This window comes from Falco rusticolus, chromosome 14 (assembly GCF_015220075.1).
Source record: "Falco rusticolus isolate bFalRus1 chromosome 14, bFalRus1.pri, whole genome shotgun sequence".
NCBI classification, from domain to species: domain Eukaryota; kingdom Metazoa; phylum Chordata; class Aves; order Falconiformes; family Falconidae; genus Falco; species Falco rusticolus.
In genome coordinates, this window is record NC_051200.1 from 9,750,122 (window position 1) to 9,766,539 (window position 16,418).

A 16,418-nucleotide genomic window follows, 5' to 3' on the forward strand; every position below is an offset into this window, starting at 1 on the left:
TTAGCTGAACCCAGCTACTAATTAAAAATCTTCACTACTCTTCCTAATTTCTGATGTATTTTTTTAACAGAGTAATAAAGCCGTTTAAAAGCTCTGTCCTTCCTCACAGAGGAGTGTTAACATTAGCATCTCTGAAATGCCTTGTCATCTAATGGTTTTACTAATAATATGTCTGTCATCTGCCTTGACTGTATCACTCGTAGGCAATCTAAAAATATTGTGCAGTAAGACTTCTGAATGCAATATTGATGCATATGCCAACATTCCTCTTGGTGACAATACTAGAAGAGTTTAAAATCCAGGCAATGCTCAAATGTAACAATACCTCTCAAATAATACATGAAACAGATGTGAACCTGGTATTGTAAATATGAGACATAAAAATCTATTGGGTTGGTCAGTGTGCATATTAAAAACCATTCAAGTAGGTCAAATTGTGGATAACAAAACTTTAAAGACAGCAATTTTAATAAAACTGTCAATACAATTTTCTTTGTAAAAACATTTGACACTGATTATGCTGCTTATATTGAAAGAGAAACACAAGGTCTATATCTTTGGATCTTTTATTGAACTGTGAGCACAGCATCAATAACTGCTTCTCAGCTGTAAATGAAAATTGATTCCAGATCTAACCTGTTGTTTTTTGTGTGCCTTTAATCCCAAATCACCCACAATGAGACATAAGAATCAGCATTTTGTCTATGGGACGAAGCATGTGGCCAGTTCCAAAGTGTCTACACTGATGATACTGTGGGGTGTGTTCACATGTGTTAGATGCAGGCGGTAACTGCCGTCTCTCTAAGTGAGTCCCCAAAAGTGATGATGGGAGTTTACAGTTGGGGTGGAGTGACTTGTAAGCTGCCTCATGCTCTATTGCCATGATTGGTATGGTCCAAAACTTTACAGATCTGAAGTCTGAAGGGACCTGCAACGAACATCTTACTGGACCTCCTACATGTCACAGCCCAAAGAAATTCACTTGACTTCTGTATCAAGCTCACAATTGCCAGAAGTCTAAAAGGATAGGGGAACCACAAGGTTTCCATGCAATTTGCAGCTGTTTGGCACTAGTAGTTTGGATTTCTAGTCAGCTCTCACTTGTTGAAGCCTCTTACGCCCTCTGGGATGAAATCAAAGTGTATAGCCTCCTTTCAGGAATCTTCTTGGCGATACATTGGTAGGCCATATACATGCATGCTTTAACCAAAAAAGACCTAACACATTAAGGAGGGTTCACTGGATCAGGTTTATAACTCTTAGATACAATTTCCAGTTATTAAAAATCCTGTTTGAAAAGCAAATGTTAAAAGTAGGCAGCATATTCAGTAACAGCCTTGCTAATACTACCTAATAATAAATACCTTTCATTGACTTCAACCTGGTAGCTTTCATCTTAACCAGAAAACAGGCATAACTTCTTAATTAATTATATGACTGACTAGAGCTATCATGTGTATTGTGTTTCTCCTCAGCAGCGGGGAGAAAAGGAAGGAGATGTTTAACACCTAAAAGAGCACGAGATCCATGGACCCTTAAATAAATGCAATACTGATCAGAAACGTGTGCTCATTCAGAGGAGTGAGACAGTAAGACAGAAGAGCTTTGTTTCTTGCAGACAAACTTCTAACAATCTTCCACCATGACAAATGGACTACTGGTAGTCTCAGAAGACAGGCTGATAGATCAAACTCTTTCCACATACTATAGACATTCACTAAAAGTTGAGATCAAGGTGCATTTATGGATCAGTGTCACTACCGCCCCTGCTGTGTAAAGATTGAAGGGTCCCTACCAATTCCTAAAGGACAAATCCTAGGGCTCCCTACCGACCATCATTCTCAAAGAGTTTCAATTTCCTTGAAATATGAGCAGAAAAAAACCCAAAAAAACCAACAACTTGTTTTTTACATACTGTGTTTCTATTAATAAAAATGATTAAATGCTAGCTCATGCTTCATATTGTAAAAGCCTATAGTAAAAAAAAAAATAACAGAAAGATTGTAAAGAAAATTATTCCATTTCCTCACAGAAATGTTGCATATACTGTTAGAATGGTTTTGAGCTGAGAGTTTTAATCTTTTATCTCCCTGTCAGAATGCACACATGTGTACAGCTGAATTACAATGGCCATTTGACTGCAAAAACTTTATGTTAAAAGAACAAAAAATAAAAAAAAAATTCAAACCTTGCGCTTCACAGCTGAACATTCAAAACTGTAAAATTCACATATTCTAATTGCCTTGATCTGTCCCTCATGAATGAATATTTTATATACCTCTTGAAAAAAATACTTTGCAGTCAAAAACCATTGCAGTTACGTTGTTGATGATTATGTCTCTGACCAGTGGGCCAGATCAACTTTTCCTTCTGCTTCCAATACGCTCTCTTTAAAGAGATATGGCAGAAGCTGCTAAAGGGTGAAAGCACTGCCAGTGTAATGCGGAAGTGATGCAGCAGAGCTATGCTACTCAGCTTTTCAAGGTCTTAGTCTGGGATGCAATGTGTGACAAAACTCAGGACAGACGCATAGTCATGCATTCAGTTGCATGCATAAGAAAAGCTAACCTAAAAAGCTGCAGGATTCTTTCCTGTAATGTGTATAAGTTTGTCTATAACCCTCTATTTGTAATACAAATAGGAGATTCAACCATACTTATGTGGGGTACATAGAAAAGGTGGTTTCCATTGAAATGCAGGGCATTTAAGAAATATGCTCAGTGTACTTCCCATCCAGCCAGTTAATTTATTTTTTTATGTGATTGGAAGTGTTCATGCTTAGAATCCCTAAAGATACAGACCATAATCTGTTTCTTAAGAAGGTATTTGGGAGAGTTTAGGAGATTTGAATAAATTCTAATCACTTAGAATGAGATGAAGTTCACACTGCCAAAAGGGTACAGGTGGAGCTGGTGGAAGTGCTCACCGAGCCACTCTCCATCAACCAGCAGCCCTGGCCAACCGGGAAGGTCCCAGCTGACTGGAAGTCAGCAAATGTGGCACCCACCTACCAGAAGGGTGGGGAGGAGGATCCGGGGAACTACAGGCCTGTCAGCGTGACCTCGGTGCTGGGGAAGGTTCTGGAGCAGATCATCCTGAGTGCCGTCACACGGCACGTGCAGGACAATGGGGGCTCAGGCCCAGCCAGCGTGGGGTTATGGAAGGCAGGTCCTGCCTGACGAACCACATCTCCTTGTGTGACAAGGTGACCTGCCTAGTGGCTGAGGGAAAGGCTGTGGCTGGTGTCTGCCTGGGCCTTAGCGAAGCCTTTGGCACCGTCTCCCACAGCATCTCCCAGAGACACCGGCTGCCCGTGGCCGGGGCGGGTGTGCTCTGCGCTGGGCTAAGAGCTGGCTGGGCGGCCGGGCAGAGCGTGGTGGGGGATGGGGTGACATCCCGCTGGCGGGGGCACACGGGGTGTCCCCAGGGCTCAGCGCTGGGGCCGGCCCTGTTTGATATCTTTATCGATGACCTGGATGAGGGCACCGAGCGCACCCCCAGCCGGTCTGCGGAGGACACCAGGCTGGGGCAGTGCTGCCCTGCGGGGGGGCAGGAGGCCCTGCCGGGGGTCTGGGCAGGCCGGGCGAGGGGCCCAGGCCGGCTGTGTGAGGTTCAACCCGGCTCCGTGCCGGGCCCTGCCCGTGGGGCACAGCAGCCCCAGGCAGCGCTGCAGGCTGGGGCAGGGGGCTGGGAAGGTGCCCGGCGGGAAAGGGGCTGGGGGGGCTGGCTGGGCCGGCTGGGCAGGAGCCAGCCCTGTGCCCAGGTGGCCACGGGGGCCAGCAGCAGCCTGGCTGGTGTCAGGAGCAGTGTGGCCAGCAGGGCCAGGGCAGTGCCCGTCCCCCTGTGCTGGGCCCTGGTGAGGCCGCCCCTTGAATCCTGCGCTGAGTTCTGGGCCCCTCACTACAGAAAGACATTGAGGTGTTGGAGCGTGTCCAAAGGAGAGCAACAAAGCTGGTGAAGGGTCTACAGAACAAGCCAGGGGCAGGTGAAGGAACTGGGGGTGTTTCGCCCGGAGAAAAGAAGACTCAGAGAGGATCTTATCACTCTCTACAACTACTTGAAAGGAGGCTGTAGCAAGGCAGGTGCTGGTCTCTTCTCCCAGGTAAGAAGTGTCAGGAGAAGAGGAAATGGCCTTAAGTTGCACCACAAGAGGTTTAGATTGGATAGGAAGAAAAGTTTCTTCAAGCATTGGAACAAGCTTCCTTACAGAAGTACCATCCCTGGAGGTGCTTAAAAGACATGTAGATGTGGTTCTTAGGGACAGGGTTTAGTGGCGGACTTGGCAGTGCTGGGTTAATGTTTGACTCAATGATCTTAAAGGTCTTTTGCAACCTGACAGATTCTATGATGCTATGAAAAGGAAAAAGATTTTCTGTATACTATAACATTTTGAGAAAGTACATGAACAATCCTTATTGTGCTCTCTTGTCTGCCTGCAGGTTATGCTGTGAATGGTACTACTGGAAAGTCACACAGAGTTTCAGTGCAGTCTGAGGCTTCCTCCGGCTCAGGCACATTACCACCACATAAGGATTCAGCCCTCGAACTGGAACCAATGTGACACTGTTCATGCATGTGACGCTGCCTTTGGGTACCACTGATGTTTTGAGAGCTATCAGTACTCCACTGAGCAGTGTAGGCATAACAATGTCTTTTCTGCTTGGGAATAACATCAGAGATGACACCTATTCATGTCAGTGAGGGCTTTTCGTTTGATGTCAGTAATACTGGCCTAGGTATTTGCTTCTTCATTCAGCAATGATACATGATTACATCTTAGCAGTGTAAATTGGTAATAATTCTACTTAAGTCACTAGAAAACTACTACTATAGGATAACAAAAGTAACTCCTACCTGGTAATATATTTCCATTTCTGTATCTTGGGTATCTTGGTATCACAGTGTTAGTTTATAAGACTATTTGGGCAAGTTTCTAATAGCACAGGAAACCTCCCGGTTTTATAAGTCATCGTGTTTGTACAGCAGCGCACTGCACAGGTACAGGCTTTTAATCCTTTGGCTTCAGATGAGAATGCTAGTCTAACTTGGTGCTAGAAAATATTGACTTGTATGATAAGTGGTCAGCTGATACCAAAAGGCACATCTTTTCTGACATAACACTAAAGGATGGAATAGTTAGGTTGAAGGAGAACATTTAGATGGTTTAAAAATAATTAAGAAAGAAAGATCGACTTACAATTAACCTTTCACAGGCTGAACAGATGATCTTATGCTGAATTATAGCATTACCTTTCTCTGTGTTGCAAATGTTTAAACATTTGAGCCTACTGCATATATAAAGTAACATGAAGGATGAATTTAACCCAAAGTGTCCTTTTTTTGTCCTGATAAGAATGTTGAGAATATGAATTTCACCAGCTGTTTCCCAGCATTATCCATAAATATTTATAAAGTGGGAAGGATAAGAATGACATGAGACAGTTTTCAGAAAATTATTCTTAATTAACATCCCAAATAGTTTGAGAGACTTCCAGTATTGATTTACAGCTGCACACCGAGGATTTTCACTTCACAAATGGGAATCACTGGATTACTGACTATGGACTCCCAGCCTGTTAGTCACTGGCTGGAACAAAGCTTATGGACTCAGTCTTCTTAAGTGCAATTGTAGAAATGAATTGCAAAGTGCAAACCAACTCTGCGGTTGTGTTGGTGGTCTGTTGTGGTCATTTTACACCCACTTCCAAAAAGGTCATCAATTTCAGAAATTGAGTGTGAAACAAGTGGAGGCTGTTCCACAGATAGTTTGGTATAATGGAGGATAGAAACTCACAGCATATTAGGTATTCCTGGGTGATGCCATATGTGGTCTCTAATTCCAAGGCTAGTAAGTCATATTCTAGTTTTGTTTAACCCACTTCACAAAGTCAATTCATCAAAATTGACAAAATGCATTCCTATCTGAGAGTAAGTTTCCTCCCACACAGATTCTATGTGCAAGCAAGATTTAAGCTAATGGATTCTACAGCATTCCAGAATGCTTTTGATGCAAATATAGTAAACCAACATGAACATGCAATCACATTCAACTGATGAAAGAACTTTGTCAGGTTATACGGTCTATGCACTTAGGTCAGATGTGTTTACCTGTTCATTGTCATCTTCATCACTGCTGAGTTTCAGATCATCCTCAAGCATTCTGAAAAAAAGAGACAACAGAGAATTACATTTAATGAAGTAACTTTATATACAATGGGTTGAATTTCCCCTTCAGCAAAGTCAGAGGAAAAAATCCCTTTCAATTCAACAACAGCAAAATCAGATCTGGGATAAGTAAACGGATGGATACCCCACATATGTCTGCATTAGTCCTTCTGTGTGATGCTAGGTAAGAACAAATGACTTTCAGGCTCATCCATCATAAAGTCTGGCAGTCAGCTCCTCTTTCATGCCCTCTTATTTGCACATTGTCTCACAGTGATTTGTCCATATATAACATTTTTCTGAATTTCTAAATTTATTTATAAATTATTTTATTTCTAAATCAGTAGTGTATTTCTAAATCAGAAGGTGGAAGGGAAATTCAGCTCTGAGACTGTTAAAAACTGAAAAAAAAAGTCCTCCATGTTTCATTATTGATCTAGGGCATCACTGATCTTCTTTCAGGCCAGTACCAATCCCCGTCTCATCAAACTGAGAATGAGAGTGGAGAATAGCAAGAGGAGGAGGAGCTTGTTTGAGGTTTGATGGGACCTCACAGTTGCTAGTATCTGAAGGCAGAGCAAATGTTTTCCAAGCTAGGAATCTGCTAATTCATATCCCCATTTTTACATATATATTTTTTCAAAATAGAAAGAAATCTCACATAACTGCTCCCTGCCTTTGGTTAAAGGGTGAGGAAACTCCTAAAAGACATGGCTGTTCCAATGCCTCCTTCCTTTCCTTCGGTAGATGTAAGAGTGGAATAATGCCTCATCTTATATTACTATTTTTATTTTTAAGCCAAGAGTTGGGTATGGCAAAACACATGGGGTATGAAACCATATTATTTGCTGTGACATCTTTCCAGAAAAGGTATCTTCTTTTGAGGTCTGCCTATCTAGAGAGGCATGGCTAGCGGCCACCAAATACTCTCCTGTACAGCTTCCCACATATTCACGCTTTTATCAGGTGGTCCTCTTCAGAGCTGATATTCCTTTGGGCACACTTCTAACTCACACCCATCTTTTAACCTTGACACATTCTCTTATCACAGATGATGTATGAATGAATTGGCACATCCCATCCAGATCCACTGCGACAGCCACTAAAATTGCCGAGCTTCCTTTCTCCCAGCCTGAGCTCCTTCACCCATGGCAGGAGGCTTGCAAATTGCAATTACTGTTTCCTTTCTGCCTTGATGGAGACTGAAGTCTATGATTTTTTATTGTTAGCCTTTAAAGAACTGTAGCAATCAATGGATGTTCTGTTTGGAAGAGGTTTTTCCTTTGTTTGAAGACTACCGGTAAATCATGGATGCCTTGTGGTATAAGGAATTTTAAAGAAGGGACAATAATCCCAGGGTGGAAATACCAGAAGATTTGAAGCCATGCTCGTGCTCTTAAAAGGAAAAAGTGCAAGGAGATCTTTAAACCAGTTTGTAAGTCATCTGTCTTTCAGTGACCTCTGTTGTCGGGCAGCTCAGTGTTTACAAAGTATCTGGACACATAACCACTAGTCATTAATGTCTTGATAAACGGCAGATGCCTCCCTGTAATATGTGAACCCATAAAAGTAAGACTGTAGCATGGATAAAGAATCTTCTAAAAGTAAGAATTTGTGGTGGGTTGACCTTGGCTGGATGCCAGGTGCCCACCAAAGCTGCTGTATCACACCCCCGCCTCAGCTGGACAGGGGGCAGAAAATACAATCAAAGGCCTGTGGGTCGAGATAAGGACAGGGAGATCATCAAGAATTACTGTCACGGGCAAAACAGACTCAGCTTGGGGAAATTAGTGTAATTTATTGCCAATCAAATCAGAGTAGGGTAATAAGAAATAGAACCAAATCTTAAAACACCTTCCCCCAAGCCCCTCCCTATCTCCCAGGCTTAACTTTACTCCCAGTTTCTCTACCACCTCCCCTTGAGCAGCACAGGGGGACAGGGAATGGGGTTTGCTACCAGTTCATCAGACATTATTTCTGCTGCTCCTTCCTCCTCAGGGAGAGGACTCCTCACACTCTTCCCCTGTCCCAGGTGGGTCCCCCTGTGGGGCTCAGCCCTTCAGGCCTAGCTGGCCTCAGGGGGGTCCCCGTGGGGTCCCCAGCCTGGGCTGCTCCCCGTGGGGCCACAGGCCCTGCCAGGAGCTGCCCCAGCACCACTGCCGGGGGTCACGGCTCCTGCGGGCACCCCCTGCCCCAGGGTGGTCCTGCCCGGGTTGCTGGGGGTGGTCTGCTCCACCACGGGCCTCCACGGGCTGGGGGCACAGCCTGCCCCACTGGGGCTGCACCACGGGCTGGGGGCACAGCCTGCCCTGCCGGGGGCTCCCCATGGGCTCCCGGGGAATCTCTGCTTCAGTGCCTGGAGCCCCCCCGGCCCCCTCCTGCCCTGGCCTGGGGGGCTGCAGGGCTGCTGCTCTTGCGTAGTCTCTCTCCTCTCTCCAGCTGCTGTTGCGCTGCAGTTTTTTCCCTTTGTGGAATGCGTTATCCCAGAGGCGCTACCACCACCACTGACGGGCTCGGCCTTGGCCAGCAGCGTTGGCTCTATCGGACATGGGGGAAGTTTCTGGCATCTTCTCACAGGAGCCATCCCTGCAGCTCCCTACAACCAAAATCTTGCCAAACAAACCCAATACAGAGTTTGTCAGGAAATATTAACCTTTAGAGGCCTGGACTTTGGTGATAAACAGGAACTTTTAATGTTGTTTATCTAGCAGACACCTTCATTTGTTTCCCCAGTGTCATTACTTGCTGGGCCATTCTCAGTGTATTGCTGTACCTCAGTCTATCCACAGTTCCCCGATTGTTATCTGCAAGTCTCATTACACACCAGAAGGACAATACCCCCAGGAAACCGAGACCATCTTCATACAAGACTATATCATTCTGACTCTTAACTCTAATTCAATTCTACACTCCTCCTTTTAAACCTACATCTCACTTTAATGTGTAAATTATCCAGTGCTTTAAAGCAGCACTGCTACATAAAGCGTTCTATTATTATTTTTTTAATGCAGATCTAAGAGGACATAATGCAAGGATCTTTTCATGAACGAAGCCCAAAGGGTGGTGGTTTTTTTTTTCTTTCCAGCTATCTATTTTTTTTTTCCATTTCTTACACGTTAAATTCCCATTTGACATATCCTGGTAGAAATAAACCAAAAAGGACAAAGGAAATTCCGTATTGGATAAATGGAAAGAACAAAGAAGAAAACATAAAAAAGATAAATGAATACTCTTAGTAAACTAACCAAACAGCCATCTGAAATGGCTGATTAATAACTGTCCTCACACAGCCTGTACTGCAGACACTTTCTAACAAGTACAGTAAGCGCTAGACATGTTTATTGAATATTGAAAAATATAAAATGGATATAAAACATGATTAGTAGGAAGGACAACTGTTAGAGTTGGTTTCAGATAAACTAAATTTGCAGGATTTATGAGTTCCCTTCAGGAGACTAATGGATGTTTAGACAACTAGAGAGAGGAAAAAAATTGGATTTTGGTATTTCTTTAGCAGTTCCAAGCTTATCACTTGGAGTATATAATTCTTCTTAGCCTGTTCTGCTAAATGAAGAATATGTCACCCCATTCAGCTACAAAACTCAAACGTTAAACAACCAAACCACACAGCTTCTAAAATGCATCATACTCTCCTGGCAGATGGAATAATTAAAGAGAAACTGAATACGGTATCAACAATAAATATATGGCAGCCAGAGAAGTGACGGAATAAATTAAAAATACACAGTATGTGCAAATGAAAGTAGAATGCTGAAGAGTTCAAATAACCTGCTCCCAGAGGATACTGGTTACAAGCGGTAATATTTTACAGAAAGTAGAGGACTAGATGGTCTTCCACAATTTTAAAATGTGCTTAATATTCTGAAGACATGGGTCACAGTAGCTTGTACTGTTTAATGTTTCTATTAACTCTCATTTATAAGCGAGTAGCATCTGATAACACTCAAAGCCCAATAAGGGCTTTTTAAGATTGCCAGCAACCTTAATCCAAGGTGACTATTTCCCTGTCATATCTCGAGACGTAACCCATTTCAGCTTCAAAGCCCCAAGACAGAAGAGCTCTGTATCTACAGCTCTCTCTAACACTGGCTGGATGGGTTGAACATGAAATTAGGCCCTCTTGAGTGAGAGATCCCTGTAAATATGCATATGATCTATTCTGCTCTATGTAATTGTTAACCTCAGAAACACACAGACTCCAGATTACAGAGTGTATTTGTTATGAAGATCAGGCCAGCTATTAATAAAGGCCAATTTGGCAGATATGTTAAAGTTACAATGAATACTGTCAATGAGGGCAAATCAAAGAGAAAACTGCCTGTATCAGAAAGCTTTCTCCAGAGGTGTTATGAATTAATTTTATTTCCTATTCTTCTCTGACCCAGCTGACATTATTATTGAATATACATGTACTTGTTTGTCTTTTCATCCATAGCTAATGCAAAACACCACTTTAGGGAAAGAATGGGATTAAGTAGGATTTTTTATTTCATTATTAGAGCAATGCCATTTACTCTAATGGTTGAAGCTGTGTCAGCACATTTATTATAATCTACAATTTTCAGAGGTTTATAATTTGGAATGCGAAATTATTGCAAAGCAGAAACGTCAGGACAAAGCAACACATTTATCTGTAGTGTAAGTAGGGGCAATCTCATTGACTGACTACAATACCCACTTCCTCCAGGGATGAATCAGCTCCCAAAGCAAATTGTTCCTACACTACAAATATAGCTAGACAAATGGGTGAATGAGGGCTTTATAGGGATGAGTTCTGTAAGAGTCTACTAGAAATAGTAACAACAAAATATTATTTTTAGGAGCCTTCAACTTGTGCTGGGCCTCAGAAGATGAGATGGACCAAATTCAAAATGAGCTATTCTTACAATAGTTTTTTATGATTTTGGCAGAGCAAGCTAAATTTTTATCTTCTTTGACTCCTCACACATTTTCCAAAAATAGAATTCAAAAACTATGCCATGGTAATTAATCAGTTAAAACAATCAGAAACCCCTCTGTATCTATTCTCTTAACAGACAATGTCAAAAGATTATGCAAGTCCCATCATGGCTTCTGTTTCTCAGTGGGACAGACTGTTTTATACCTTTTTCCTGTCCATGTTCAGCTCAAATGAGTCACAGAGTCCCTCTAGTTGCTTCCAACAGTTGTTACAGCGTAAGTTACTCAGCTAAAATGTAAGTCTAGGCATGTTTTTTTAACTGTTTCAGAGAAATCATGGATAGTGAAAGGCCAAAGCTGCAGAGCAGGATGACCTAGGACTTGATGGGGTCACTGAAATAGGTTTTCCCAGCCATCACTGCTGGGAGGAGAAAAGGCAGCAGAACCTCAACTCAACTCTGAGGTCTGGGCTGAAACTTACTGGGGTGTCACCAAGCTGAGCTGCATGCACAGTGAAATTGGACTTGCAGCCTATCCCAACTGTTTGAGTTCAGCAGGTGTTTTGGGCACACCAGATCTGCTGGTTTGGGATCCTGTGAATGAGCAAGGGAGGATTTGATTAGGAGATGTGAGATAATCTCCTCCCTGAAAAAGCACTATCACGATAGAATTCAATTTCAGATCTTTTATAGACGACTCTGAACTTCTTAAAGGAGTATTTTCACAGCTCAACGTCATTTTTTTTTTGTTTGTTTGTTTCAAGTATAATGTATTTAAATGCTTTTTACAAATTAACAAGGTCTGGATTGCTAATAAACTTCTGAGAATGTTATGCATTTCTTCCTGTTCTGGTTGTGTAGGGCTGTGATGGGAGCACACTGTGTTTATAGTAAGATGTTATAGGTTTGGTGAGACATCAAGGAGGAGGTGCTTAAAAGGCAGCCTAAATAGGATGAGGTTCTGCACTTCTAATTTGCTCTGGGTTCAACTCGCCACTGCAGTGGAGCTCCACTTGGATGGAAAAAAGTCTTGTGGGAATGAAAAGGATGGAGAAAAGGGAAGAAGGGGCTGCAAGCAGACAGTGAAGAGCATACTTGGCAATTCCCTGATCCTGAGCTGCCCAGAAAGTTAACTCGCTCATGTCAGACCACATTTGTACAAAATGTATATCCCATCTGGGTCATATGACAGCAAACAGAGGTGTTGCTTCTGCTGGAAAGAGGACAGGCAATGGTGTTATCCAGACATACAGGCATGCCATTCGTTTCTTGTCAGGTTTGTCTCTGGTAAAATGGAAATACATTCATAAGATTGCTGCTTTTCAAAATGTTTAGCCCATTTGCTTTTGTAAATCTGTAATGTTGTTCTTGCAACCTCAATGGGAAAACCATGGTCCTGTCCCATTAGTGGGGTAGGATGTATTGATTAAATTCGACTGAAAAGTAGAAGTAAGGATGAAACTACCTAGTGACACAGAAGACACAGCCAAGCGCAGGTAAGGAGAAGCAGTGGCTAGTATGGAAAGCATATAGAGGATGCAGAAGTTCTCCGGGACAAAAGTTCCCTGCTGTTTCAACTTTCCACTGATACAAAAGGACAAATTTAAATGGAGGTTTGTGTGATTTAGATTGGAGTAGTATGCACTAAAACTAGTTATTCTGTTCAATATTAAAGAGAGAGCTTAGACTGTTACAGCAAATTGCACTTGTGTTAATTAATAAGACATTCAGAACAGGCAGGAATAAAATAAATGTCTTTGAGGTGAAAAAAAATTAGTGCATTACTATCCTGAGCTACAAAGAAGCCCCTGTCACACTCTTGTTTGCAGCGATACTTACGTGGAGGGAGCACCGAGAGGCAACCTTTCCTACCCCTGAACTTGCATGGAAATAAGGCCATCAGTTCAAAACAATCTATGCTGCTTTACCCTATGGACTTTATACCAAACTTGTTTTTCATTTTTTGTAGTATATAAGACTTCTCTGAAAGTGTTAACTCAAAAGGTATCATGCAAATGACAAACTGTATAATGGAATTCAGATGTATGTCAAGAATGTGTTGCACACACTGGAGTACAGTTTTATCATTTATCAAGGGGGAAGAAGGGGGCCTATGTGTGTGAAAACATCTAACAATAGATTTCCCCAGAGAAGTTTATAATACAGTGGACAAAAAAAATTGGGGGAATGAAAATAAATGGTAGAGTAATTGCAAAGGAAAAAAGATCTTTTGTTTTAAAACATCCCATTGATAAATCTTGAAACATGATATTCATTCTTTTGCTGAATGTGGAAGTCATCTTTAAAATATTTCCTCTGAGATACTCAAAGAGTTACAGTAAAAGAAAATCTCTGAAGATTAAATGGAATTTATAAGCACTATTTACATTAATAGTAAGGGCCGCTTTTCCAGCAGTTTTATACATACTTAAATATAGTTTATTAATTTTTCTTTCTCCTCATCCACCATTTTCATTCATTATATTCTTATCAATGATTAGGCCAGTTTGGCAGACTTTTACTCACAGGAGGAACTTCTACTCATTTGAGTAGTTTCAGTGGCTTGAATAGGACTAATTTGCTTAAGGTATAGATCAAATCCCATCTCTGGCCTGACATTGCCTCCCCTTAGAAAGAACTGAAGTCAAGGGTCATGTCTTCACCACAAAAAAAGCCTGTGAGCAACAGAGGTACCTGGTATCTTCCCTCCCACAGAAGAAGACACACACTAGCCTCATAACACGGTCAGCCTCCCTCTGGCCCAGCTGATGGAGAAAGATGGCTTGCTAAGAAACACTCCATTTTGTGTTGTCACACTCAGCCTGCCTTAGTGTTCCTGGCACCATATCAGTAATTAGTGTAATTACAGCTGGTGAGAGAGAAGTAACCCTGTGGTTATCTATTAGGTACCTCACAATCAGAGAGTGCACTTCATTACTCATTGCTCCGTATCATCTCTTAATTTCAAAAGGATTAAGCAAAGTTAATTCTTTCAGTAGAAGAATTTCTTTATCTAGCCATCCATTAATCTCTATGTATAAAAAGCTCTTCAAGGCAACTAAAATATTAAATTGCTACTAAGTGTGTTATAACTACTGCTCTGTTGACAGGCATTTTGTTTTTCATTAAAGCTGAGACAAGAACTTTGGGAGGAGGGAGAAACCCCTGCCAAATTTTATCTGTACATTACAAATGTAGATGGAAATCTGTACATTTAGCATGAATAATACTGTAGCAGTTCCAATAACTTCACATCCACATTGAGGTCCAATCTTGCTCCCAGAGAACACTTCCAATAGAATGGGAGCAGAATTGGGTCAAAATATTTTAACAGAGTAATAGGCAGCTTAAAAAGTCCCAAAAAACCCAGGACCTTTTTGTTTCAAGCTGGTGAGTTGATATTTTTGTCTTAATAACACTTACACCACCACTTATGCCTTCTGCTTAGAAAAGTACAATCTCTATTACGTTATGTCTCCCTCACTGTCCAATGACTCCTCAGTACAACATACCCCTCTGGCAAGGCCTGAGAATGATGTTTAATTCAAACAAAAAAAACCCCAAAAAACCAAAAAAAAAAAAAAAAGGGGGGGGAGGGGGAGAGAGAATAAACAACAGACAAAAACAAAGACAAGTATGGGTGCAGGAAAAAAAACTGGGAAGGTGTAATAATTTCTAAAAATGCTAGCGTAGAACTTGTATTCTTCAAGTTTTTGAAGAATAAAAATGAGGGCTCCACCTTTTTTAGTGTGCCAAAATCTGCCAGTGTTCACAAAGCTTTTGCTGTTTTCCCTTTGATCAACTGCAACGGCCGATATAATTTTGGGTTCTGCTATTTATCAAGAGCAATATATAGTCCAAGAGCCATTTCTGTGATACATACTCATTTCCAATACATTCCACATGAAAAACACCTGCTTACTGCAACCATATTTGATTAAAACTGTCTCCTAGCCAGAGCACCAGTATTTTCTCTGGTAAACAAGCCTTCAGTTGGCATATTTACACACAAAGGCTATGGGAACTTAGCACACAGTTAAACAATGATTGATAATTCTACAGCAACTTGTAAAGGTGACTTTAAAAATTCATACCAGAAAATATATTAAAAAGAGTTGTTCAGCAGGGAACAAATAACATAGGACTAGCTCATCTATCCAATGTTCTAAAGCGCATATGGAAGGACATTAATTTTATTCATTGATTATATTCTTTTATCTTTTATTTCATTCCCTTTTTAATCTGGTAGCAAAGTGAGTCCTTCAAGGAGCTGTTTGATGAACTGTCAGTACCAACATGACATTCGCAAATCTTTCTCTGTGCACTGTTTTCCCCTTACATAGACTAATCTTGTATCTGAAGAGCAGTTATTTTCTTTGGTAAATCTTAAGCTTCAATAACCTGGTCTGGAGTGGAAGCAGCTTTTTTGTTCATGAAAACCTTTATAGTGATGCATTTTTGTGGCTTTTTCTGCCATTTGAACTATTTGCCTCTAATTCCGAACCGCTGTCTGTGAAGTTCAGTGTCATGGAGAGAGACTGCACTTCAGTGTTAGCGATAAGAATGACACCAAGTCCTCAAGGCACTTTACAGAGGCAGTACAGACTGAGAACTACCAAGTCCCTCTACCCCCGTGGGTAATAGGACTGCACGGAGCTGGGCAGTGGGGTGATGCGGAAGAGAAACTCAACCAGTGCCTGCTATGGGGTAAGGCTGCACAGCAGCTGACCAACAGCACCAGTCTATTCCAGTCTGTGAGCTACAGTGGCACCCACAGCCATTCCACACCAGCTCTGTGTGATGGGGCTGGTATCCACCTGTCCCCTCCCAACCACAGCCCATTCACAGTAGCTAATGGAGGCAATGGGTGTCCAACACACAGCATAATGCACACAGGGGGACCTCTGCCTCCTCGCTGCCCTGGCACAGTCCTGTGGCAGGACCTCGGGAGGATGGGGGTGGTTTTCCAGTCTTCCTCCATAAGATCAGCCAACTTTATCCACACTTCACAAATAAGGGTAGATCTGAAGAGCTCTGAGAAAGGAAATCAAGGCAGCTGCCTGGACCTTGGGTGCTGAGAACAAGGTGTCAAGTAAATAAAAAGTGCAACAGAGGACATATTATCCCAAGTTCATAAATCATTTCCCTACTTTCTTTTAGCCATAACAAGGCCCAACAACCTCTTGACTACAATTAGCATGAGAACTATTTCCCTCCATAGTTTCCATTCTTTAATAAAGTCTTTGAACAGCATTCATAGCCAATATATGTGTATGCCTTGGAAGCAAACACAGGTCTGCAAAAGGGTACTGCTCAATTAATGTTTCTCCAGTG

At 41.9% G+C, this 16,418-nt stretch overlaps 1 protein-coding gene across 2 annotated transcripts in view; it reads right to left on the reverse strand.

The window, feature by feature from the left end:
- The window catches only part of AFF2 (AF4/FMR2 family member 2), a 351,298-nt gene that overhangs the window by 96,286 nt on the left and 238,594 nt on the right, over positions 1-16,418 (reverse strand). For both annotated transcript variants that reach the window (XM_037408027.1, XM_037408026.1), the window contains exon 8: positions 6,109-6,160. In XM_037408027.1, the coding sequence (XP_037263924.1) occupies positions 6,109-6,160 (52 nt within the window). The remainder of the gene's footprint in view (positions 1-6,108; positions 6,161-16,418) is intronic.